At 39.7% G+C, this 26,345-nt stretch overlaps 1 protein-coding gene across 1 annotated transcript in view; it reads left to right on the forward strand.

Annotated features, from left to right (window-relative positions):
• TRPC4 (transient receptor potential cation channel subfamily C member 4) overlaps positions 1 to 26,345 on the forward strand; it is a 167,242-nt gene that overhangs the window by 48,901 nt on the left and 91,996 nt on the right. The window contains exon 2 of the mRNA XM_068419822.1: positions 18,661 to 19,065. Coding sequence (XP_068275923.1) covers positions 18,688 to 19,065 — 378 coding nt within the window. The 5' untranslated portion in view covers positions 18,661 to 18,687. The remainder of the gene's footprint in view (positions 1 to 18,660; positions 19,066 to 26,345) is intronic.

A 26,345-nucleotide genomic window follows, 5' to 3' on the forward strand; every position in this document is an offset into this window, starting at 1 on the left:
AATTGCCCCAAAAGTGGAACAGTGCCTGCAACAGCCTCATATGTGCCAAATGATGACTGCTAATGTATTATCTCTTCATTTTCTCATAGATATGGATTTAATGGGAGACATTCTTGACTTCACTATTAATAGCAACAAGTGCCTGACAAACTCTAGATCGTACAATGAAGTGCAACTGCACAAGCATCTCCCATCCACCCCAGTATGTTGCCAGCATCTTTGAAGTCTCGGTCTTTGCTGACCTTCTGACACCATGGGGAAATGTGGCATGCTCCTTTCCATCCCACTGACCCAGCATGTGGCTTTTTACAGACTGCACAGCCAGGGAGCAGTTTGACAGTAACACCCTTGGTGTTGCAGCTGCCTTGCTGTACATTGTGTGCATGCCTCCTTCCCCAATGGACATCTAAACTCAGTGTCCTCCTTGGCTCTTCCTAATGAGTAACCTGGCAGAGGATCCTTGCTGCAGAGGCAGCCAATGTCCTGCCTGTCATGACTTGCACCTGAACTAGTTCAGGTGAACTGACTCTTTCCCTACTGACATTTTGTGTCCAGCTGCCATTAATTAGAGGTGACTGTGCACAGCCACAGGGAGTCTGTGAGCTGGAGTTTTCACTGCTGATTGAGACACAGGACTACTTACCAGCATCACTGATTCTCTTGGGCAGAGCCACACTGCTGATGTGTGTGGGACAGAACATGCCTTGCCTGTCACTCCAGTAGGGCATGGGTCTTCCACTGGATTTGTGTTATAACTATTAGTCCCCTGTGGACATCTATGATACCCTAATGTATCATCTTATGCCCCTACGCACCAATATTCAGGCAACTGAATTCTGCTCAGCATGTGCACGCGGGGTCTATATGCAGGTGTCTATGAGTATGCTAGGTGAGAGCATAGCCTAGAAAGTGTTGCAGCTGACCAGCATGTAGATTCCTAAGGTGAGTTGAATCACTTTGCAAGTGCTGCTAATTCTACTGACTAAAGCTGTGATAAAGTTGCCTAAAGATAGATGTCTAGTGACATCCGAGATGGCATCCTGCTTGCCTTCTACGTATGGACAAAGAAGAATATACTCTTTTTGGCCAGTCCCCAGGGGCATCTCAGACATGTAGGATATCTTAAAGGTCATTAGACTCTGTTTAGGAAATGTAGTCCCATCCTGGCTATTCACTGACATCAGAGGGAGTTTAGGGATTTACCTCAAATGTTGATGTCTACATTTAAACATTTAACGTAGGTGTCTTAACCCTGAACTGAATCCCACCCAATCCCACCCACAGTTTTATCCTCCAAAAAGAAGTAGTCTAAGGACATGAGATTGCCTGAAGCAAAATGCCAAGAACTTGCCAGTAAATGATTGTCAAATATATGCAGCACTTTGACACAGCTCTCATTCAAACAGTTGGTTGCTTTTCAGAAATAAATATGAGTATACTTTTAGGGTCCCCTGCCACTAGTTGTGATTCTCAGTTCTGTGTAATTTATCATATTCAGATGGACACATTCTGTTGGTTGATCCACTGCCCATTTGTTGTTGTTGTTGTTGTTTTGTTACAATTTCTTTTCTGGCCCAGTCCTGTCACTTGCTAAGCCACTGCTAAAAATGGTGTACATTTTTTACTCTTACTGATCTCCACAATATAAAGGATCACGACACCCTCGTTCAGTCAAACCGAATAATTGTTTCTGGGAAGAAGATGGTTTTATTACCAGCTGTTTTTTCTACCTTGAGGTTGACCTTATATTTTCAGACAATTAGCTTGATTAAGTTCTTCCTGACATGCCGCTGTGCAATGAGCAGTAGAACTACTCTGCAAAGGTGATGTCTAAATTATACTACCATTGAATTAGTCCCACTTGTCTGACTATCTAAGCAACTGAGTGTGATTAGTCTAGAAACAGTTCGACCTCTGAAAAACAGAGTTGCTCATTTTTACCATGATAATGGTTACTGTAAATGACATTAAAACCTTTTCCAGCATTTTCTTACTCGACCAGAGTTGAGTAAGCATTCGAGCAGAGCACGCTTATTCCAAGCAGTGAGTGTAGAGGACTGATGGCTTTAAATTTTTGCTGCTGTACAAAAATATTTTGATTCTTAATTTTTCCCAAAGGGAATCTTCTTTCCATTCACAAGCCTTCATTTTAAATGGGATGATTTGAAGTTATTTGTCTGCTTTTCTCCTCAGAGCTCTGGTAAAACAGCATCAACTGTTTTTATGGTGGATGACGTTAGGTTAACAGTTCCTGATTATTTGTCGAGGGCTATTGCATGTCTGGAGCTGTAGCTCTCGATTGAAAGAATGTCACTACATAATTTTAGATTTCCTCGAATAGAAAACAGTGGTGTTGGCCAGAACATCAGGGCACTAACCCACTTCAGCGGTGTGCAGTGTTCGGCATAGCTGGCTGTGGCTGGCCTGGTGGTGACGTGAATCGTGTGGGGCAGCACTGCCCAGAAGGGACCGATGGAGATCCCTGACAAGGACACTGGTTGGGTTGTAGGGAAGGAATGTCTGGAGGGCATGCTGCTATGATGAAATGTGCTAACTGTGCTTTCAGGGAAGGTGTTACTGTCATGTCAGAATAATCTGTTCCTTATTTAGTTAACACACCCCTTGCACATGGAATTTCTAACAGAGTCATTGTTAGTTTTTTAGCATTTTCTTTGCAGTTTCATTTGTGCCCTGCTGTTCTCCCTATATATTTACGCTGGATACCTGCTTTTCTTTCATCAGGTCCTGGAATGACCACTCTTATCAAATTTGTAGACAATTTTCTCTTTTGCCTTGACTCTCTTTTATTCTAGCAAGTTTTCCTGGAAACTAAAATTCATCTTGGCTTGGGTTTTTTTTTTCTGTCTTGCACTTACTTGGAACCTGAAACCAATTTATTTGGTGTTGATCTATGTTCCAAAATCTGTGTGTAAACACTTTGAGATGTGTTCTGATTTTATAAAATACAATTTTCTGAGAGCCTGCACCTACTTGGATGGAGCCTGATGTTATTTTTTAAAAATCATGTTAAAAGGTGCTTAAATGAATGTTTAGACCCATGATGTTCTGGAACAATATGCTGATTATTCAAAACATTGGCCTAATCTCATATTAGCATGGCAATTAATAAGTAAGAAGATGAAATATAAAATGCTCCAGCTATTAGATGGTAGGTATCTAAACAGACATTGTCTTTACAAACTCACTATTTTTTATAGCTACACCAAACAGTTCTCATTCATATTCATAATATTACTTTGTTCCTTGCTCACAGGAGTAAGTTTATTTCAGAAGTTCAGTTCAAAATAGCATTATTTCTGTTTCTTCATATTCCCTGATGTCAGAAAGAAAGCTGAATTCCTTCTTAAAGGGAAAATGACAATGCAGGTAATCTATCTATTTCTGCTAAAGATAACTTTAATCCTTCATTTAAGATGAATCCCAGAACGACTCAGAAACCCAGTCAAAGAGCCTAAGATATTATTGTTTTCTACAAATGCGTCATGAACATATATCTTGGGGAGTTAGAAAAGTTATTCTATGAGCAGGTGCTAGAACAAGAAAAAATGAGTATGAATTGTCTATGAGTAATTTTAGACTGAAAATTAGGATATTAAAAAAAGTATGTTTTGCAATGATATTCTAGTAGATGCATGAAGTCAAGAAAGTAACTACTTTCAAGACAGAGCATGAAGATTACTTAGTAGAAGTATATAGCAGTGTTACTAATAGCTGGTTTTGCCTTTGTTTTATGTGGATTGTGCTTAGCTTCATATTTTTAATCTTCAGAAGAAAAAAATATTTGCAAATGGCATCACTAGCAACTGAATTTGAAAGAAATTTGTACATTCAGTATGCAGCTGTGCAATGTTAGCAGGCAGGGGATTATGGAGAATGTAGGATACACCTGCACAATGATGATTAATTGTAATAGCTTGCATGAATATATTTGAAGGTCATCTTCTTTATGTAGTTTAAGGTCAATTTCACTCTTAGAAAACTAATTTAAAGGAAAAGTAGGTAACACTTCCCTTACTAGGTATAGTGATGTTATGTATATATCCCTTGAACATGGGTGAGCTGCTTTAATCTTTCAGGACATTTCATGATATTTCCGGTGGTCACCAATGGTTTGGTATGTTGGTTTAGCACAGTATCTGAAAGGGGGCATGTGCCACAACTCATGGTGCAGGCCATCACCTGCTGCTATATGTATTCATATTTAGAAGGGAATTAGAGTAAGAAATAGGTTTCCTGCAAAGGGAAATCTTTCCAAAACAAGATCGGCCCATAGCCCTCAGTGAGGTTATTGCTGTATCTAATTTGCAATAATGACAGGCACCTGCATATCAGGGGATATTCCTACTCAAGGTAGGGGCATGTCTTCCTTAGTATATTTGTCTTCCTTTGGTTTTGACCAAATGCAATTTCTTATTTGCAATTTTTTCTTTTCAAAATGAACTTTCTGAACATCTTTGGTTCAGAAACTTCTTCAGATGCAGTCGTTCAGGCCTAGAATCATATCCAGCTATGCCAGTCAAAAGAAAGAAATGGAGATTTGACTGAATTGCTTATGGCGACTTTCCTTCTCTTTCTCCACTAACTTTAGAAGAAGTCCAAGATAAACACATTCCAACTTAGAAACCTTAGCAAGCTGTCTAAATTTAGGTAGGTTGAATCTAGGTACAGCACCACCGAATGTAGTTAATATCTACAGTATTTACCCCTTACATTCACTAGCATGAGATGGATATAATTTTATTTACTTTTTATTTACTTTTAAAAAACAGTAAACACTACAAACTTCTCTTTTTAATCACTTGATGTTTTGCCTCACTGGCAAACCTGATAAATAAAATAAAGTAAAATAAAATAAAATAAAATAAAATAAAATAAAATAAAATAAAATAAAATATGATGGCTCATATTTATGTTCCACCTATCTTACCTGATAAAATAAAATGATGGCAGGTATATTTAGAAGAAAGTTTTCAAGAATAAAGTTCATGCAGTTCACAGGGAACATTTGACATTCATAACTACAAGAGGTCACAAAGTCAGAGACTTACTGAGTACTAACAGAGGTGGAGAACTATGTGATATGTGTAAGTAAAGAGAAAACTGACTAAAACTCAAGCACTGGGGTAGAAGCTGATTGCTGCAACGCTGGAAGAAAAAATTTCTTATATATATGCATCATTACAGAATTAAGTACATGCATCATGAGGTTTCTTTCGCTTTGCCCTTAAGACCAGCTATTTCACTACTGCAGCAAGCAAAGTACAAAAGTTTAGTCTAATCTATCTAGGAGTGAAAATTAAAAGATTAAGCATTTATAGAATAATTAAAAAAAAAAAAAAAGGTTTTTTTTCCATACACTGGAAGCTTATTGACTGAAAACAGCTGAGGAGGAAAAGAACATGGGTTATCAGCAGATTGAAGGTATTGATTATGATACAGCCTTGAACAAGGGGATTGTAGGTCTAGAATTTAATTGAGCAAAATATCTAAGCATGAGATAGAGAAGTATTAAAACAGTTGTATAAGAAGTGTGTCTTGGAGTAACATGTACACTTCAGGTCACTCAGAAAAGGTGATATGGCAAAGAAATAGTGCAAACGTGGAAAGAGACTGAAGATTCAGTTCAGTTGCCCACTTGTAGACACCTATTACCAGTTGAATGCCAGAGGCTACCAGAGGTTTGGGGTGTGACGCAAGAGGTGGAGGGGACCCATGCCCTTTCAGGACAGCAGCTGGGTGTCAGGTCAGGCACCCTGGGGCATTGCAGGTGGCATTGATGTGTGAGCAATGGGCGATCAATGGGCTGGAGCTGTAAAGGACACAGGTTTGTGCAGCTTGGCAAAATGAAGTCTAAAGGAAGAGACAGCTTTTTCTCCATGTATTCTGGAGGAAGGATAGTCCTAACAGCAGTCCTCAACAGCTGAACCTAATTTAGGATTGAAGAAAGTATTTTGTCAGAGAAATGAGGGTCTGTCCACCACCACTCACAGGAGCAGTGGAGGGTAAGGTGGATTGAGCAGGGGGATCCCAACTACTTCTAATAGGGAGTCTAATCTGTTCAAGGAAAGATTGTCTGAGAGAGCTGCCAGTGATAAAGAGGTTGGGTTTGGTGACCCAGGAAACCTCATCCAGCCCTGGCTTCTGAGGACCAGGAAGCAATGCTGATTTTCTCTTGACCTGCCTTATGACAGAGTTCAGGTGAGGTATTTGTACTAATCCTTAAATCTGTGACTCTCTCATAACATCTGAGCTTCTTGATAGCTAAAATAGTGTTTCAAAGAGTTCCTGGTAACCAGGTTTCATTTGGCTGAAATTTTAATAGCACTGCCTGTTCTCTTCAGCTTTTATTTGATTGTCTTGCCAAGCGGGTATTCCCAAATTGAGAACTGGTTGCAGCTCTGAGTTAGGCTAGTTTCTGTTTAGATGAACTTGTCCCCTCTGGCTCTAAGTGCAGGAAGCATACCACAGATTCTTCAAAATGAAGTTGCCTACTGCCGAGTTCCAGAGATAAATCTGAATGATTACTTTTTAAACTAGATGAGTGAAAACCTGGCCTAAAAGAGTGCAGAATTAATCCTCTGCCAGTTGGAAATCATGACAAGATGAATTTTCCCCAGTGAAAGTTTTCTGTATCAATTATTTCCTATTTCCATCTCTGTCAAATATAGTTTTCCTGTAAATAACATACTGGAATAATTATACGTTTGGGAGAGGAGTCATTATTTAGGAGAAAAGACTTTACATAATCCTTCAGAAAGCAGCTGATAAGTGAATGTTGAGGAGCTAGATTTGTTGTTAAGATTTTCAGGTGATCTGTTTTTAAAGTTTTTGTGTTGTAATATGGTGACGTACGTTCTTCTGACCTTTTACCTCCCAAGGAAGAAAATACAAACATCCTGAAGGGTGCTCAAAGTATTTCAGATATTACCAAGCTCACATGATTACTGCTAGGTCAGGAATCTATAGAGCACTGTAATAGACATGCCTTTGTAAGTCAGGGAATCCACATGACGGCTTTCTGGTTTCACCACTTCCTAGCAATGAGAATTCTCCTATTGTTACTATTTATATTTTTCACTCCTGTTCTCATTTAGCAGGAGACTTTTAATCTTGGATTGTGATTTGGGCGTATGCATAAACCAGAATTTGGCCATGCAGACAAATTTCTGGAAAGAAATGTTCCCCTGGGTTTAAGCAGCCTTATATAATACCTCATCAAGCTATTCATTAGGACATGTTCTGTGCTATACATTTAGAGGTCTTGAGTGACATGAAGCTGTCATTTTATGACTTCTGGTAAATAGGAGTTGTCAGACTTCTAGTTTTCTATTCTATTCTTTGAAATCTCTATTGCTACAAGGGCATGAAGGGGTTAGTCATCGCATAAGAATAGAATTTTTGGAGAAAAAAAAATCATTTTTTTTTTCAGGCTTTGGTTCAGATAGTAATTAGTTTTGATGTTAAGCTAGTTAAATAACCAAATTATATATTTGATTGATTTCAATCAAATTCTTTTATTAGGGTTTATAGCCAATAGGCAACCATCTTTTCTAGACTTATATAACTACATTTTGTGTTATCTAACTAATTAGATTGTGGAACATTGTCTACTATCGAGTCTAATTGGTTTGCTTTGATATCAATTTAATTTTGATTTGATCAATTGTTATAATTCTTTTTACTTGAGTTAGTATGATATTATTGGTAGCTGAGCTCAGGTTATAAGTTTTCCTGATTTTATGTTTTTATGAAGTCTTTTAATAAAATATATTAAAATGCACCAATTCACATGTCTCTGAATAAGCACTGTGAGGGCAGAATCATTAAAGATCTGAGTGGAAACAGGCCAATAAATTTCAAAGACTGAACAGTTTCCCCTAACTAGTCTTTATTTCTTGCCAGCTTTTGTTTTATTTTAGTTCAGCCTCTTTCAAGGGTCCCCACAAAGTACACATACCACTTTGAGAGCAGCAGCCAGTACTAAAGTGTTTACGTGAGTGTATATATTTGTACACAGATCTTTTCACAGCTGGTGCTCTATCAGCTCTAAATACTAGAAAGTGTTTTAACTTATCCTTGGGGTGCCTTAGCTTGTACATCTGAAAATGGACCCACATTGGAGTGTTTTTATTAGCAAGTCTTTACTAAAGGTATTTGGGCAGTCTGCCCACAACCTCCCTTTTCTGGCCAAACTGCACGCTGCCTGGAGCGTCATCACGTGAAGCATGGGAAGACATATGGATCTGCATGTAAGCACATCCTGAAGCGTAGAAAAGTCACTGCCACTTGTAGCATAACTCCCACAAGAAATGCTCCTGTCCTATATTTCCCAAGCTACTCTGCCTCCCCTCCCCTTTGCTCCTCAAGTGAACTTGTAGAGTCAGACCCTTTCTGCCCAACCATGGTTTGGTTTCTCAGCAAAAACTGTGTACTTAATTCTTCTCCCATGCTCTCCTCATTTGGAGAAAGACAGCCCACCCTCTTTGTGAGCAGGGGACAGCCCACTCCCCATGTCTCCTGAGAAATGTTACTGTGCTGTACGAGTGCTGCAGGATCACGTCCACAGAGCATAAGGTCAGCACTACTGTTGGAAATGCTGGAAGAAGGCCTTCTGTGTAGCCAGATGACACTGAAGTACTTTCTCTTGAAAATTATTTTGGAGATCTCCTTGAATTTACCCAGGAGAATAACACCAGCCAAGGAGACAGGGAGGTTAGCTCAACTGGATGGTGCAATCACTCATTAAGATCATTATCTGTGTTATTGACTTCTCTGTCCTTCCCACTCCAAACTGGCTGCCTACTGTGTATAGGCTGGGCCGATATCATTCATGCTCCATCATTTCAGAGAACAAGTTCATGTCAGTCAGTGGAAAGAAGTTGTTCTCTCCTTTGCTCTGATAGCAGACTTAAACGCTTCAGTATTCCCCTCTGAGCAGGAACAAATAGTTCAACCTTCAGGGTCATTCCCTTACTTCTCCAAGGATATTTGCATACGGCTACCCATCAGCAAGAGGTAGCCATGCATGTTGTTTTTTTCAAGGAATGCCTCTTTCTAGTTTAAATAAAACTGGGAAGATGAACTAATTTAGTATGTACTAGAGAGCTATTACCATCTAATGATACTTCTGTGAGCTTGTGGTGCCCATTTTTTTCATGTGGGTAGCTATCTGATTTTTCACCCATAAGGTAAGTGAAATTAGGCTCAGTTTTAGCTGTATTTGAAGAAGTTCTTGAATACCTCTGCTTTTAACAATTATGCAGATTTGCAATACTGCATGCCTGGCCCCAAACCATCCTGCCTCTGCATGATGCGTTAATAATTTCGAATATCTCACAACAATATTTTTTTCCATCGGCTCTTAAAACTGATCTTCTGATATTTCTCAAACCTCAGGCTGATACCAGTCCTGACCTAAAGGTCACTGTTACAAGAACCTGTCATTCTCAGCTAAGATCTGCTGTGATGTCAGCCCTCGAAGATGAAAATTTCCTCCCATTTGGTATAACCTAAGTGAACTTACAGAACATCCTTACACTATATATGAAGCAGTATGCTTTTGTCCGATGAAGAAAGGATGAGAGCGTTGGGGTTGTTCATCCTGGAGAACAGAAGGCTCCAGGGAGAACTTATTGCGGCCTTTCAGTACTTAAAGGGGGCCTATGAGAAAGATGGGGACAGACTTTTTAGCAGGGCCTGTTGCAATAGGACAAGGGGTAATGGTTTTGATCTAAAAGAAGGTAGATTCAGACTAGATATAAGGAAGAAATTTTTTATGATGAGGGTGGTGATACACTGGAACAGGTTTCCCAGAGAGGTGGTAGATGCCCCATCCCTGGAAACATTCAAGGTCAGGTTGGATGGGGCTCTGAGCAACCTGATATAGTTGAAGATGTCCCTGCTCACTGCAGAGTGGGTTGGACTAGATGACCTTTAAAGGTCCCTTCCAACCCAAACTATTCTGTGATTCTATGATCCTAAAACCAAAAAATTGCTATGAAATTGCATCCTGTCTCAAAATTGACAAAAAAAAAAAACTAAGCAAGTAATCCGTGTCACCACGTTAAAGGTTTATCGCATTCAGTGTCAGCATTTGCCCTGTCCTGGGACTTGATCTCTTAAGCTGCTAGTGTAAGATGCTGGTAGAATTTCATCTGTCATATATCCATTGTCTCTTGCCCCCTGAAAGTTGTTCTTTCTAGCTGATGTCCTACGTTGCTGATTGTGAAGCCAGAACACATATAAGCCGACAACATGACAGCCTGCCTCCCATCATCCACTGACAGCTGTATACTATGTCATGTTCTTTGCTTTACTGCAGCTTGGATTATAGGGTACTTTAAACCAGAGTGCAAACAAGAGGTTTAGCTCTATTCCAAATTAATCAACAGCCTTGTAGGGAACATATATCAAATTGCGCTATTCAGTTTATCTCCTGCATGCATGACTCCCTGTTAAAGTCCAAATTGCTACTTTTCCTATTGTTAGCTTTCAAGTCTGAAGCTGATCATAGTTATAGCAATGAAAAATGACTTTCGAGTGAGGGCCCCATGTACTGTATTGCCAGCTATAACACTTGTTAAAATAAACAATGCTAGAAGGCATGCATGGGCAGTGGAACTCCATCACCTGCAGCTGAAGTTGTCAGAACAGTCCCTGGAATGGTCCCACATCTTCCTAAACGATTTCCAGGAACAGTTTAGGAGTTAGCATGGACCAGAAATTATTCCCAGGAGACAGTTGTCATTCAGCTGTCCTATTTTGGACCAAGGGAGTTTAACAGTATGGGCACAGCCTATCCAGTTGATGTCAGTGCTAGAGGCATGTTTAAGTTGCTTGACTGGATATTTGGTTATACATCAGTATCTGGATTGATGCTGGGTTATGAAATCGAAGGTTTATCTGCATTTCTTTTGTTCTTGTTCAAATGAAACAATCTATCCTGATGACTGAAAGTGAAAGAACTTCATGCTTCTTTTGGGATGGGGTTTATCAGAGCTAGAGTCTTGCTTTCAAAAATTCCCTTTGAACATCATTTTTACTGTGTATCACATAGGATTCTGTGTCAGATTAAAGCTGGTGTGTCAAGGATCTATTTTAGAAAATTTCATACTTTCATGAATATAACAAATGTCAGAAACTTTGCCATGAAAATTGCATATAAAATAGTTTCAGAAGATCACAGAGAAATCAGCATGTTATTCATTTGTCATAAATGTTCTGGTTTCCTGAGCAGAGTGCTTCCATAGTTACTTCTTGTGAAGTTTCACTTCTTTTCATGCAAATAGTCAGAAAAGCAAACTCGTGAGCAAAATCAGAAGTGTACTTTTGATGACATCATAGAAGAAGCTATACCATATAATAATGCTATAGTAAGTCTAACTTAGTGATCAGTGATGGAAATAAAGTATCTTTAGACGGGTAGCGTCAATGAGAGTTTCAGAAGTTGCAGACGTGGATACTATGGAGCACATTTGTGTCCATCTAGCTGCCCATCTGCTGAAGATGTGTTGTCATTGGGTGTCTTCTCCTGTCTCTGAAAGGGTTCAAATATGTAAGCACTGTCCCCAGCAATAAAAGTGGCTTTTCACAAAGGCCTTTGGTGCCTGCTGGTGGGTGACTCTAATACTCCTCTCAGTCGCACTTGGCTATAATAGTGTTTTGGGGTAGGGGACAACACGCCAAGGGAATGCAAGTCAGGGTTTCCTGGAAAAATAATGAGGATATGATCATATATTTAGGGGCAGCAAATAAGGCAAAAGCAGAGGCTGAGTAAAAGCCAAGGAATTCTGATTGCATTTTTTTTTGAGCTTTAACTTTGATGGGGAAACTCCTGTGTACCTGTGGTTATAATATGCATGTATATATACACATGATATAGCAGCAGAAGGCAATTTCCAATGATTTATTTTAGCATCAGTAAATTTAATAATATCAGCTTTTCTTAAGAAATATCAAATTATCAAATAATGATAAAGTGGAAACGTTAAAGATTTACAAAGAAAGTGGAATGTTGCCATTCCTCCCTGAAAACAATGTATGAAAAATAGAGTCCCATATCATTTGAAATACTGGTCTGTAGCAGGTGCAAATGAAACCGCCTGTTGAGAAAGAAATCTTTTCTCATAAGAATCAATTTTCTGTCAAAGTATTATGGTTTTCTTCTTTTATATATTTCTCCTGCTCTGCTGCTGCTGCTATTTCCCTGATATCTGCAGAGGGCAGGAAGCACTATATATATAGTGTGTGTCTGTGAGTGTGTGTGTGTGTGCTTTGGTGGGTACAGCTGCTGTGGGCCATTGATAGCTGACTATCTTAATCAATATCTTCAAGTATCATAGTTATTTCTTTTTTTTAATTTTAATTCTGGATTTCTGAGAGAGGGAGAGATGCTGGAAAACCCAATAACTCAGTGATTACTAGACCCTAACAAGAAAAGATTTAAATAAGATTCCCCCTCTTTTCAAGTGACTGTTGTGAGCTCTAAGCTACTGGCTATTCTAGGTCTGTGGAAATTTTCTGATAAATGAAAATTTTTCTGCTGGAAATAACACTGAACTACTGAAAAACTGGCTCTATTGCTGAGCCTATTCACTATTTGTAATTACCAGTGTATATGAAAATATAAGCTTTCTGAAACTCAATATGCTCTCTGACACTGGTTTGCTTACTTTCATCTAAAATCCAACACAAATTTAGTTTGGAATGAAGGTTAATGCAAACATGTCTTAGACTTTTTTTAGCACAAAATGTAATTGTGACTTTTGCTTCCAAAAAGATTTTTTAAAAATGTATAGAACAGGATTCTAAAGCTAATTGACTGAGTCTTCAGTTTAGAAAGGAAATTAGGACTAACTGGGAGCCTACAAACAAGGGAGAAAGGATTGATCAATACAGTAAGCTAGGTTTTAGAGGTCACAAAGTCCAGTAATGTGAGAGTAGCCATAAATCAAGCTGAGGAGGCCCTTGAAAGGGAAATTAAAACCAAATTAGTTTTTAACCATGTTACTAGAAGGGCATGACTTTTCTTATCCTAATGCAGCTGTCTAAAAGAAGCCAGACAAATTACACTCCAGAAGTGTCTTACTCTCAGCTGTAAACACTGAGGACAGGAGTCAGTTGCTAAAGCAGAATATGGGTGTTTGAGCCATTTGAGATGCCCAGGACATTGGCACAGGGCTTGCATTGGCCCAGGGCTGGCAGGTGTGTCATGAGACCTGCCAAGGAGACCTGTGCCCTTCTGTAGAAACAGTGGAAAGTGGGGTGAGATACCCTAGGCAATGCAAAAATATTATGATAAATGTCAGTATTTAAATAAATCAGCTGTGCTCCTAAAATTAAGTGAGATGAATCTTCCATAGGAGGTTGGCTGTGTGCCCTGTTTGGACACATCTCATGCCATTGGAGAAGCACTAAAGCATTCTGCCTGGTTTCCTGTCATTGCAAATGGCTTGACTCTAGGGGTCAACAGATCCATTATATTTCATGTGTTATAATCACTTAGCTTGTAGCTAAAAATTTTACTCATGTCAAGCTGAAACATTTTGTAGATTTAGTATTGTATTTTTGAAAACTTCCCTTAAGTTCTTAAAGGTTATCTTAAAGTATATAGTATATAATGTGGACAGACTAATAGCATGAAAGTCATTGAATATTTTCTATAATAATGTGTATAACATTATTCAATATTTTTGTTCACATTTGGTCTATCATTTCTACAGCTAGCTTGGTGATGAATAGCACATTTGCAAATACTGATAAAGAAGACATAAAGGTAACATAGAATCATGGAATGGTTTGGATCAGAAGGGACATTGAAAGATCATCTAGTCCAACCCCCTGCCATGGGCAGGGACATCTTTCACTAGACCAGGTTGCTCAAAGCCCCATCCAGCCTGACCTTGAACACTTCCAGGGATGGAGCATCCACAGCTTCTCTGGGCAACCTGTTCCAGTGTCTCACCACCCTCACTGTAAAAAATATCTTCCTTATATTCAATCTAAACCTACCCTCTTCCAGTTTAAAACTGCTGCCCCTTGTCCTGTCACTACAAGCCTCATTTAAAACTCTGTCTTTGTATTTCTCATAAGCACCCTTTATATAATGAGAGGCCGCCATAAGATCTCCCCAGAGCCTTCTCTTCTCCAGGCTGAACAACCTCAGCTCTCAGCCTTTCCTCATAGGAGAGGTATTCCATCCTTCTAATCATTGTTGTGGCCCTCCTCTGGACTCGCTTCAACAGATCCATGTCTGGACTCCAGAGCTGGCTGCACTACTCCAGGTGAGGTCTCATGAGAGCAGAGTAGAGGGGCAGAATCACCTCGCTTGACGTGCTGGCCACGCTTCTTTGGATGCAGCCCAGGATATGGTTGGCTTTCTGGTCTGCGAGCACACATTGCTGGCTCATGTCCAGCTTTTCATCCACCAGCATTCCCAAGTCCCTCTCCACAGGGCTGCTCTCAATCCATTCAGTAAGCTACTATCTGACCCTGTTTGATGCTGGTTTGGTTTTTCTAGTTGTGGGAAAGTTAGGCTGTTTTATTGGTTTTTAACTGTATTTGGAGAAACGTGCACTTTCAAAACAGATATATTTGCAGCTATGACATAATTATCTAGTACAAATTATTTTGAAGTTAATACCTCTTCCTTTTGCATGCAGTGAGGCTTTTTTTCTAGCATAAATCTTAAAACATTTCACAGCTAGGTTTACAGTTAGTGACCACAATTTCAAAATATTCTGTGCATGTTGGGGTCTAGTTATTCAGGTATTCCAGGGACACAGCATCTTATATAATCTCTTCATACAAGTGTCTTAAAGAGAAAGTTTCATCCTTGTACATCTTCATATTATTAAGTTTTAGCTCTTTTATTGTAAGTGCTGTAACTCAGTCCCTTATCTAGATTAATAGAGCATGGATTAGTAGATCAGAATACTGATCAATGTACTATTACTTGTTAAAGCAGTAGTAATTCTCAGTGCTATCTGTTGGGTCAGAGGAATCATCAAATGTCTTGCAAAGCCAGTTGTAATAGTTTTTTTTTCTTTCAAAAATACAAAACAACCCACAGATTATGTAGAAAGAGGATACTGTGATATTTCTCCAAACTGATCAAAGGAATTTATTTTGCTTTACCAAGTCCATTATATGTTCTTCCTCAAGTCAGAGAAGGCTCCTCCGAATGCAGAATAAATTACGTTGGTTATGGCGTGTCTTAAATATACACAGTCATGATTATGGGGATGACAGGCAAGAACAGAACAATACTGAAGATCAGTTCTCTTTGTGTTGAGCTTCTTTCCCAGTCTCTAATTCCCCTCACCAGTTTCAATAAAGAGACAAAAAGAATTCCTCCAGGATGTGAATTTGAGCCCCATGAGTCTGAATATTTGGATGGCTCAGGTACAATCTGTCAGATGGTGTTTATTGGCTGCTGGTTCAAATGAGTTTCTGATGGGTAATTATATTCCTATTTTCAAGGCAAGTTATTTTGTCTTTATCTCTTCTCTGAAGTATTTTTATTGTATGTCAGGTATATGGACTCTGTGGAAAATATAATTCTACTTCTGCTAAGTTTTGCACCGTGAAGTGTTTATTTTCTTTCATTCCCCTGGCACTGCTCTAGTGTACTGGACCTCTTGTTTCTTTAGACTCTTGTTCCTGCAGAAGAACTCAAAGCAAATGGAGACTTCCTTACTGCTGCTGGCTACTCCTAGCTCTTACAGCTCTCATGGTGTGCCCATGTACATTTACGTGTGATGGCACTGTATCAGTTGTCGTGCGACACTATCTACCCATAGGTAAAATCAAAATAAATGTTTTATTTTTGTAAACACCCATGAACCATATCTTTGATGTATATATAATCTTACAGGAGCACGCTTGTCAGCAATCAATCTCTACTTTCTAATTGTATGTAAACATATATTTTTAGTTATGACAAAATTTTATGGCTGATTATTTTCAGGAAGTGGTAAAGGCAAGAGAGAAATACTAGCAGAGGACAGCTGTTTTGAAGAATGACAATGTGTGTTTAATGTATCTCTTCTGAAAGAGACAAACTAAGCTTAGATCCAAGTTTCCCCTCAAGAATCATGAAGAGGTAAACACAAGATGTTCCAGCAAGTGTTTTCCTTCGGTTTTACAATAGACCTTCCCCAGACTTATCATAAAAACAAAGGAACAAAAAAACCCCAAATCATCCTAATGAAATCATAACAGATCCCATATGTAAATTGCTATACTCTTCTTCTACCATAAGCAGCTCTGTGATGCCCAATTTCATTGATCCAAGGTAAATGGTGATTTAACTCCCAATAAATGGGGAGGCAGTGATCCGTTTATTCGTTGCTGTGCTTTCAAGAGAGAGGAGCTTTTAGCAATAACCTCCCAGTTGCAGTCACTCAATTTTCTCCAGGAGTCTTGAGGAACTCTTTGTAGATATTAAGAAACTGACTAATGTTTGTGCATTGTTGTGGGTTAACCCAACATCTGCCTGACAGATATGAAATAGACCCCTTGTGAGACATAAGTCATTCTGAAGTGGCAGCTGGAGTCAGGCGGGATGCCCTTCAGCATCCAGATGATCAGCTGTCACCCCAACACCAGGTAACAATTTGTGAGCAGTGGAATGGAGCCCTAAATATCCATGGCTGTAATGGGAATATGACAATCTACCTTTCTTGTGGATACCTGCTTGTGAACATCTGCATTTAAGTCTTGTTAATTTGGAGCTGAACATGCAAGACACTTTTTTTCTTCTTGAATTGAACTTGCAATTTCGAAAAGCAAGAATGAAAGACAGACTGGTAAGATACGGTGCATTAACAATAAGAATGTGATATCTCTGTTCCAGGGGTACAAAACTGTGCAGTAGATATGTACTTTATTTTACTTAGAATGAAATTAACAGAGCATAATCCACAGACTCTGCAACCTCTAGTACCCCAGACTGCAAACAGATACCATCTTGGAGGGAGAATTGGGAAATAGCTTGCAAAGGCTTGCAATTGTTCAGCTCCTGTGTATGGATCTAGAGGGGAATTCTTCCAAATGTGTCTCCTTTGCTCTCTCCTGACTGCTTTAAGCCCTATTGACCTGCTCCGGAAAACAAAGAAAACAACTTAGTAGCAGCCTTTGTACTTACCTCATCGCACTGCATAAGGAGACTGGAGCAGATGAACTACTATGTTCCTCACAGTGTTTAGTGAAATTTTTGATGGATCAAAACCTCACAATAATGAAAATACATATTATCTTTTCCAAAGGAGGATTTCAACAGAGATCTTTTTTTTTTTTAAACGACTGAAGGAAATTGAGAAAAAAGCAGTGGGTTACTCCAACTTGCATTGTCAGCTGAGAAAATGACAAGAAGTTACAGTTCTTTGACTGATAAGCTGTTCAGCCTCTAACTGAACTGCGGAAGGAAATATTTTTTTGTGTACCTTGTTCTTTGAGGTAAAATTTTTCTCTTCCCTCTTTTCCCTTTTTTTTTTTTTTCAGGTAGAAGATATAGCCAGGAGAAAATATTCCTGTTAGAATTAATTATTTTTGCAAAGTCCTTCAACAAAGTATTCAGAGTGAAATCAGAGGCATTAAATGCTTTATTATATGTAAGAATTTAGAATTGGTTTATAGTTGTAATATTTCAGTATTATTTCTAGTTTAGAACTGAATAGTTCAGAATCAGAACCATTATTATTATCTACCAGTCCTTGGGAATTTATCTCATAAGGATTTTGTTTTTCCTTTTAGGCTCTGAATTCTAATTTATACGTTAGTAAATGCTGGCTGGAAAAGCATTTTATATGAATGCTTTTCTAATAGCATATGAGATTGATTAGTAGGAAAGCTCACCACTGAACTGTGCAATCTGTACCTGCCACAGATAACTCAGGGTATTTCAGCAGCATTAGGAAGATGTAAATGCTAATAACTATTCCAACTCTAACATATTCTTTCTGCCCAAGCTAAAAAAACAGATAAGAAGAGCTGTATTTAGTTGTCCACACACAAGCATTGAGTGATGCCTAGGTTGTGTAGGATATCAGAGACATTTGCATGGAGGTACCAAATGTGCGTAGGCCTTGTGAAAGACCCAAGTCATGCTGGAGTGTAGATGAGATAACTAATGCATCTCAAAGAGGCCTGGGTACCTTAGATGGGCAACTAAACCAATCTCTAAGTGACATAACCACTACTACAGTCAGGCTTAAAAGGTGTAAGTGCCCTGTAGTCTACTGAGAAACAGCAACTGTGTATGAGCATATCCTTAAACCGTGGGAAACGTTAGGTAGTGGAACTTAATGAAGAAATTAAGGATGAAGTGGAGCTACGCATTTAGGGCAAACTACATTGTATCATATCACATTGTGCTTGCCACAGGTTTAAGGAATACATACAAGTGAATAGTATGCTAACAGGTATGCTTTGACTTGGTAAGTTGCAACAACTTGGTTATATGTTTTGTTTTCCACGTTTTTCTGGTGATCTTACAAGTTCTATTGATAGAGACATTTGTACTTCTTTCAGCATCACTTTTTAGTATGAGTTTTAAATACTTATATATTGCAGATATTAATTTGGTGCACTGTACCCCCAAAATATATTATTGATTTAATCTTTCTTTTCATATTACAGAAGCAAAGTATTAGAATGGCATAAAATATGGCCCAGTTCTACTACAAAAGAAGTGTCAATGCTCCCTACAGAGATCGTATCCCTCTTCGTATTGTACGGGCAGAATCTGAACTGTCTCATTCAGAGAAAGCCTATCTGAATGCTGTGGAGAAAGGAGATTATGCCAGTGTGAAGACAGCTTTGGAAGAAGCAGAAATTTATTTCAAGATCAATATTAATTGCATTGATCCCCTGGGAAGAACTGCACTCCTTATTGCAATTGAAAATGAGAACCTTGAGCTCATTGAGCTGCTCTTAAGTTTTAATGTATATGTGGGAGACGCTCTGTTGCATGCCATACGAAAGGAGGTAGTTGGTGCCGTGGAGCTGCTGTTAAACCACAAGAAGCCCAGTGGGGAGAAACAGGTACGTGCAGGATTTTCTCTAGGTTTGTAGTCTGCTCTAATGAAAGAGAAGAATTCTGCAAAGAGAGTAAGCTAAAAGAAAAATGAAACCAACCATCATCCTTGCACACAAGTATTTAAAATCAGAAAATCAATGACTTTGATGCTGTGTGCATTGTATTAATTTGTGTTTAGACATCATAGAGTCATAGAATCATAGAATGGTTTGGATCAGAAGGGACATTGAAAGATCATCTAGTCCAACCCTCAGCTGTGGGCAGGGACATCATTCACTAGACCAGGTTGCACAAAGACACATCCAACCTGGCTTTGAACACTTCCAGGGATGGAGCATCCACAACTTCTTTGGGCAACTTGTGCCAGTGTCTCACCACCCTCATCATAAAAAATGTCTTTCTTATGTCCAGTCTAAACCTACCCTCTTCCAGTTTAAAACTGCTGCCCCTTGTCCTGTCATTGCAGGCCTTGGTAAAAAGTCCCTCTCTGCCTTTCTCATAAGCTCCCTCTATGTAATGGGAGGCTGCCATAAGGACTACCCAGAGTCTTTTCTTCTCCAGGCTGAACAACCCCAACTCTCTCAGCCTTTCCTCATAGGAGAGGTGTTTCAGCTCTCTGACCATTTTTGTGGCCCTCCTCTGGACTCACTCCAACAGCTCCATGCCTTTCTTGTGCTGGGGACCCCAGAGCTGGCTGCAGTACTCCAGGTGGGGTCTTGCAAGAGCAGAGTAGAGGGGCAGAATCACTTCCCTCAACCTACTGGCACGCTTCTTGTTTTGCAGCCCAGTTGGCTTTCTGGGCTGTGAGCACACATTGCCAGCTTATGTCCAATTTTCCATCCACCAGTATCCTCAGGTCCTTCTTGGTAGGGCTTCACTCAATCCCTTCATCGCCCAGTCTGTATTGATATTGGAGACTGCCCCAATCCAGGCCCAGGGCCTTTCACTTGGCCTTGTTGAACTTCATGAGATTCACATGGTGCCCACTTCTCAAGCCTGTCAAGGTCATCTCTGGCATTTAGTCAAATCTGCACAGGTCCACAAGGCCTATCAGTTTAATGTAGTTGTCACATGAGATCTAGCTTCCGATAACAAAGGATAAAAACATCCTGCATCCTTCTTACCCCCAGCCTGGGTAAGAAGGTTTTCCACTTATAGCAGAGTGAATTGTTAACTGCCTTCTATATAAAGCCAGAATTGGGATCACATTTAACTGTTCACACACAAAATCGCCTTCTTGGATGACTATGCAGTAAGAAAAGTCAAACTTTTTCAAATCAGAGCTTTGCGTCCATTATAAACTCACTCAGGAAACTCTGGAAGTTGATAAAACAGTTAGGTTTTGTTTGTGAGACCTCTGACATGGTAACATTATTCCTGCAATTATTTGTGGGAAATCCTTAATCATTCAAAGATGCATATCATTACAAAGAGGATGGTAGTGGTAAGATGTGGTCCATTGGAATTAATTATGGAACTCCCTTTAAAGTCAATGAAGGTTTCAGTCTCTCCATGTGGAGATCACCATCTCCCAACTCAGCAAGGCAACACTGGGAGACATGACCCAATTGATCAGAAATTCAGCCCTGTCTCCAGTAGTCGTCCATCCTAAAAAGTACACGTAAAATGTACAAACTCCTCTCCCTTTCTCCCTGTCTTTTCTCAAAGGAAAAAAATCATTACATACAGTCTCATTGATGACAAATGTGATACCTGCTCTGCTTCCCCTTGCACTGCCTTGAGACATCTCTGGGAGGTAGCTAGCCTCTTGTATATCCTTCTGATTTTAAGAAACTGGTGGAGACAGAATAACATAGCCCATAAATTCTGATATTCCTAAGACTCTTCCAGGAAGAAAAATCTTAAAAATATTGTATTATATTTTCATCTATTATAGGTACAGTATTAATGTATTTCAATGAATAGTACATTGAAAGGATTACAGCCCTCTCACAGATAATGCATACAATATACTTTAATTACAGTATAATGTAACGGCTATGGATAGAATTGCAGATAATAGATAAAGAGTATAATTTTTGCTGTTAAAATAACATGAATTATATGCTTTTGTTGTTATGGAAAGAAAGAAATATAGTAGGTCTTTGTACAAATGTGTTTGTCTGCCTTCTCTTCTAGACAGTAAAAGCAGAGCTCCTTTATAATGACAACAGAGGTATGTCAGAGAAAAGGAAGAAAGTTAGATTCACTTCATGTTTGGCTCGTTTCATTGTTTCTCAACTGATAGTGCAGATGAGAATGCAATGCATGGGAATTTCTCAATGCAATGTACCAGGACCCGAAAGACTCAGTGCATGGTCCTTTGCCAAGCCAGTTAAATTCTCCAGCATCTATAGTGGAAGTTGCCATTTGCAGGGCGGAGTTCCTATCGCTTGATGGTAGCCATCCAAAGCCTTGTCTCATCTCTGTTCTGGCTGCCGGGGCTCCCCTTACCGATGGAGAAAAATGGAGATCCCTGGAGAACAACTCATGCTGTCTTTCTGAATTACTTGTGTTAAGAAGGCATAAACTACTTTTTGGACTGGGTAGAGAGAGAGTCTACAAATTTACCTTACACTAGGTGCCTAAATTTCAGGCTGTTCTTTAGACTTTCAGGACGACTTTTTGGTATGTGCCACGGCTACTGTAATGGAAACACTTGAATACAAATAGTGAAACTTATTTTAGGTGAGCTTCATGCTATAGCAGATGAAAGATAGGCTTACATTTTGGGTGTATACTACAGTGTTAGATTAGCCACAGACTGCTTTGCTCCAAACTAGAGGTTAGCTCTCTGGGCTGAAGCTTAAGTGTGTTGTTTCGGTGCCAGACTCCACTGCTGGCTGGCATGAAGAGTGCTGCTTCTCCTGCTCTTCCTTGGTTTCCCTAGTTGCACTTGCTGAGGGTTTTCGCGTTACTGTAAAGCATGAAGAATAATCATGAATCATTTGAAAAGAGACATCTCCTTTTGTGTCTGTACAAGGCTAGGCTTGCCCGTTGCAAACACAAATATTGTTTGCAAGCCAGTGCTTGCAAAAAATGGTCTTTAAACAACTTGTTCTTGGTGCTGTTTCTAGGCACATCAAGGATAGGGGGATCATTAGGGGCACTCAGCATGGCTTCACCAACGGGAAGTCATGCTCAACCAAGTTGATAGCCTTTTATGAGGATGTAACCCGGTGACTAGATGATGGTAAAGCTGTGGATGTGGTCTATCTCAATTTCAGTAAAGCGTTTGACACGGTCTCCCACAGCATCCTCGCAGCTAAACTGAGGAAGTGTGGTCTGGATGATCGGGTAGTGAGGTGGATTGTGAAGTGGCTGAAGGAAAGAAGCCAGAGAGTGGTGGTCAATGGGACAGAGTCCAGCTGGAGGCCTGTGTCTAGCGGAGTCCCTCAAGGGTCGGTACTGGGACCAGTTCTATTCAATATATTCATTAATGACTTGAATGAGGGAATAGAGTGCACTGTCAGCAAGTTCACTGATGACACAAAACTGGGAGGAGTGGCTGACACACCGGAAGGCTGCGCAGCCATTCAGAGAGACCTGGACAGGCTGGAGAGTTGGGCGGGGAGAAATTTAATGAAATATAACAAGGGCAAGTGTAGAGTCCTGCATCTGGGCAAGAACAACCCCATGTACCAGTACAAGTTGGGGGCAGACCTGTTGGAGAGCAGCGTAGGGGAAAGGGACCTGGGGGTCCTAGTGGACAGCAGGATGACCATGAGCCAGCAGTGTGCCCTTGTGGCCAAGAAGGCCAATGGCATCCTGGGGTGTATTAGAAGGGGTGTGGTTAGCAGGTCGAGAGAGGTTCTCCTCCCCCTCTACTCTGCCCTGGTGAGGCCGCATCTGGAGTATTGTGTCCAGTTCTGGGCCCCTCAGTTCAAGAAGGACAGGGAACTGCTAGAGAGAGTCCAGCGCAGAGCCACGAAGATGATTAAGGGAGTGGAACATCTCCCTTATGAGGAGAGGCTGAGGGAGCTGGGTCTCTTTAGCTTAGAGAAGAGGAGACTGAGGGGTGACCTCATTAATGTTTATAAATATGTAAAGGGCAAGTGTCATGAGGATGGAGCCAGGCTCTTCTCAGTGACATCCCTTGACAGGACAAGGGGCAATGGGTACAAGCTGGAACACAGGAGGTTCCACATAAATATGAGGAAAAACTTCTTTACGGTGAGGGTGACCGAACACTGGAACAGGCTGCCCAGAGAGGTTGTGGAGTCTCCTTCTCTGGAGACATTCAAAACCCGCCTGGACGCGTTCCTGTGTGATATGGTCTAGGCAATCCTGCTCCAGCAGGGGGATTGGACTAGATGATCTTTCGAGGTCCCTTCCAATCCCTAATATTCTGTGATTCTGTGATTCTGTGAAATAGATTATTCATGCTGTTGTTTGCACTGGAGACCCCAACAACCATTAAGCTTCTATGGTTGTTGTATGTGTAGATAATCAGATTGGTTCATTTTTAGGAACAGTTCATGCTGAAGAGAATGTAAATGTATATTACATTTTTGCAGTAATGCTGCAATGAAGCAGATACAACTGTGCATATTTAATATAATAAAAAGTACCTGTGTGCTGAAAAAGCATTACAATAGGCTAAAGATATGAAATCTGGATGGTTAGAATTATATACTAAAATGTATAGTTTCAGTGTTTAGACAGAAAGATAGAGCTTTTTCCCTGGAAAATCAAGTTCCTTTTGAAACTATTTCAAACTACAACTTGACTTTTTTGGATTACTTTTATTTGTAAACATTTGCCATACTGTTTAGATTATGATTCATTTTCAGACTCTGTGCTTTTAATAACATGATATTTTTGCCTGTTTGTTTTTTCTTCTTTGTGTAAAGCTGGTCATGTGTGGTAAAACCCTGGCCCCTTGAAGTTAGTGGGAGTTTTGCCATTGATTCAGTGAGGTCAAGATTTCACCCTTTTGCTGTTTTTTTTTTTGCCCCTGATGAAAATTTATTCACTGAGGAGACAGATTATAATGAATAAGAAAAATGCATGTACTAAATACTGCCAAGCTCAATAAACAGTTTAGATTCCCCAGTCTTTTATTAGTGATAAAAGTTATGAGTATTCAAATGCAGAAAAAAACTGACTCATGATTTATAAGTAAAAGGAATTAGCTCTCGCTATTTTTTTATATTAAAGAGATAGTATACTATGTATGATGCATAGCTAATTTCAGCTTCATCCTCATACAATATTGTAATTATATTTGTAAAATGAAAGAATTTTTAAGCATAAGATTTCCTATATAATTCAGGAGTTCATTGACTATGTCAGAGAGCCAGAAAAAAAATGTCCTTTTGTGTCAACAGAAAGCTACAATTCTTAAGGACAGCTGAAATGTATCTTTTGAAAGAACTGATTTTTCTCCAAAATTTAATACTTTAAGCATTTACATGTTTAAAAAGAAAAGGGGAAAAATGTAAAAAGATGTTAATTCTGACCAAGAATCAATACGTTTAGTTAAAATAATACATTTTTGCATTTCTGGAAAAGTTTTCCAACCAATATCTTCAAAATTAGGAGATACATCTAGTGCCACCTGGTGACTACAGATGAGGAATCTATGCTTAACAGCTTTGAATTTTATTTGACTCCTGTTACTCTGTGAGTGATGTTTTTGTGGTATACATTAATACAACTAAGGAAGAAGTTATTTTGTCACTTGCATTATATTTTCTATATTTTTTTAACTGTACCAGCTGCTAGAGCACACGTTAAAGAGAATAACACAAATTAAGGTGAATGAGCTGAGGAGACTTGTCCAAGTACTTTTAAATTACCAGTTCTTCAGAGCCATATGTCCTGAATTATCTGCCAAGTCACTCGTTGCTTACCCTGATGGATAGTTGAATGCCAAATTAAGAGGGAAAAAAAGCTGTTCTTTAAAATTTAGTATCTGCAGAAAACGTTTTTATCTTGTTAAATTACATGCAGCATCCACAGATGGGGTGGGGGTTAGGTAGCATAAAAAAATGAGTAGAATACCTTTATCTGAATCACAACGTGCTCTACTGCTTGAGGAACCCAGGCATCGATCTCTAGCTGGGTGGTTGACCACCTAGATATGCATGTATATTTAGGGAATATTGAAGCAGAGGTGTAGCTGTCTTCTAAGGATGCTGCAAAGCACATCAGTGAAGCTGAAGTCTCACTTAATTAAACTTGAACCTGTGTAGCATTTTATTAGCTGACAGTCTAGATTTAGGGCATGGGAACCTGATGTAATGTTTACAGGCATTGCCTGGCTAGCAAAAGGACATGGTAGTGCTTTTACACCCCCCTGTTCACTATTAGATGTCGATTTAGTGATACTGTAGGTATTTTTATAGGTGGACACCCTAGGGACAGGTTTCTGCAGATGTCTGAAAGAAATACCGTGCTAATGCCAGACTGGCATTTGCAAACATAAGGGAATTGCTAGGGGAGAGAGAACTTTAGGACAGGGAGGGAAGTGATCACAGTGATATGTCCCTGGTTCACTCCTTCTATGGTGCGGAAGTCAATTAATGTGACAACGCTGCTGGGCACAGAGGGAGGGTGATGGTAAGAAAGTGGAAGCTGGCAGACTCCAGCCCCTGCAGCTTTCCTCCAGTCAGTCTGGAACCAAAAAGTTAGTAGCCAGCAAGGCAGTTTGGAAGGTAAATCTCCTATATAGCAGATTACTCAGTCTGTGAGTGCTTTGGATACACACATCAAATGTCACCATTACACTGTCTTCCCCAGAGGTGCTGGTGTCCAGTCAGACTTCTATCCCTGCCTCCTGTCCACTATCCAGACAGGTCTCTCTATTAACGGAAAGATCTTTCTGCCTGTAAAGTATCAGTTCCTTGTACATCACCTCTGCATTTCCAGGGTGTCCCAGCAAGACACATGATATTGAAATTTTTCTCATCTCTTGTTTGCTCAACATTAGCAGAACAGTCAATGCATAAGAGTCAGTGCCAACTTCCTGATGCCCTGGCTTAGGAAAGCTTTGTAAGAATTGCTTCAATTAACTCCATCTCTGCAAGAATGCTGTGAAGTGTGCATTTCATTTCCTGAAGGGGAGGCGGAAGGTCTTTGGGATCAGCTTGACTCTTCTTTCTTTGTGTGCTGTGCTGTCACACCACATGCAGAGAAAAGAAGAAATTGATGGCACAGGGCTGGAAGTAGGAAGCTGAAAAGAGACCATACCCATCTCCTCCACCTTTCATAGCTTGTTCGCTCTCCTGGGACAACCAGTAAAGTCACATCATAAACTACTTTATGAAAAATCCCTGTCTTG

This window comes from Nyctibius grandis, chromosome 2, assembly GCF_013368605.1.
Source record: "Nyctibius grandis isolate bNycGra1 chromosome 2, bNycGra1.pri, whole genome shotgun sequence".
Lineage (NCBI taxonomy): Eukaryota > Metazoa > Chordata > Aves > Nyctibiiformes > Nyctibiidae > Nyctibius > Nyctibius grandis.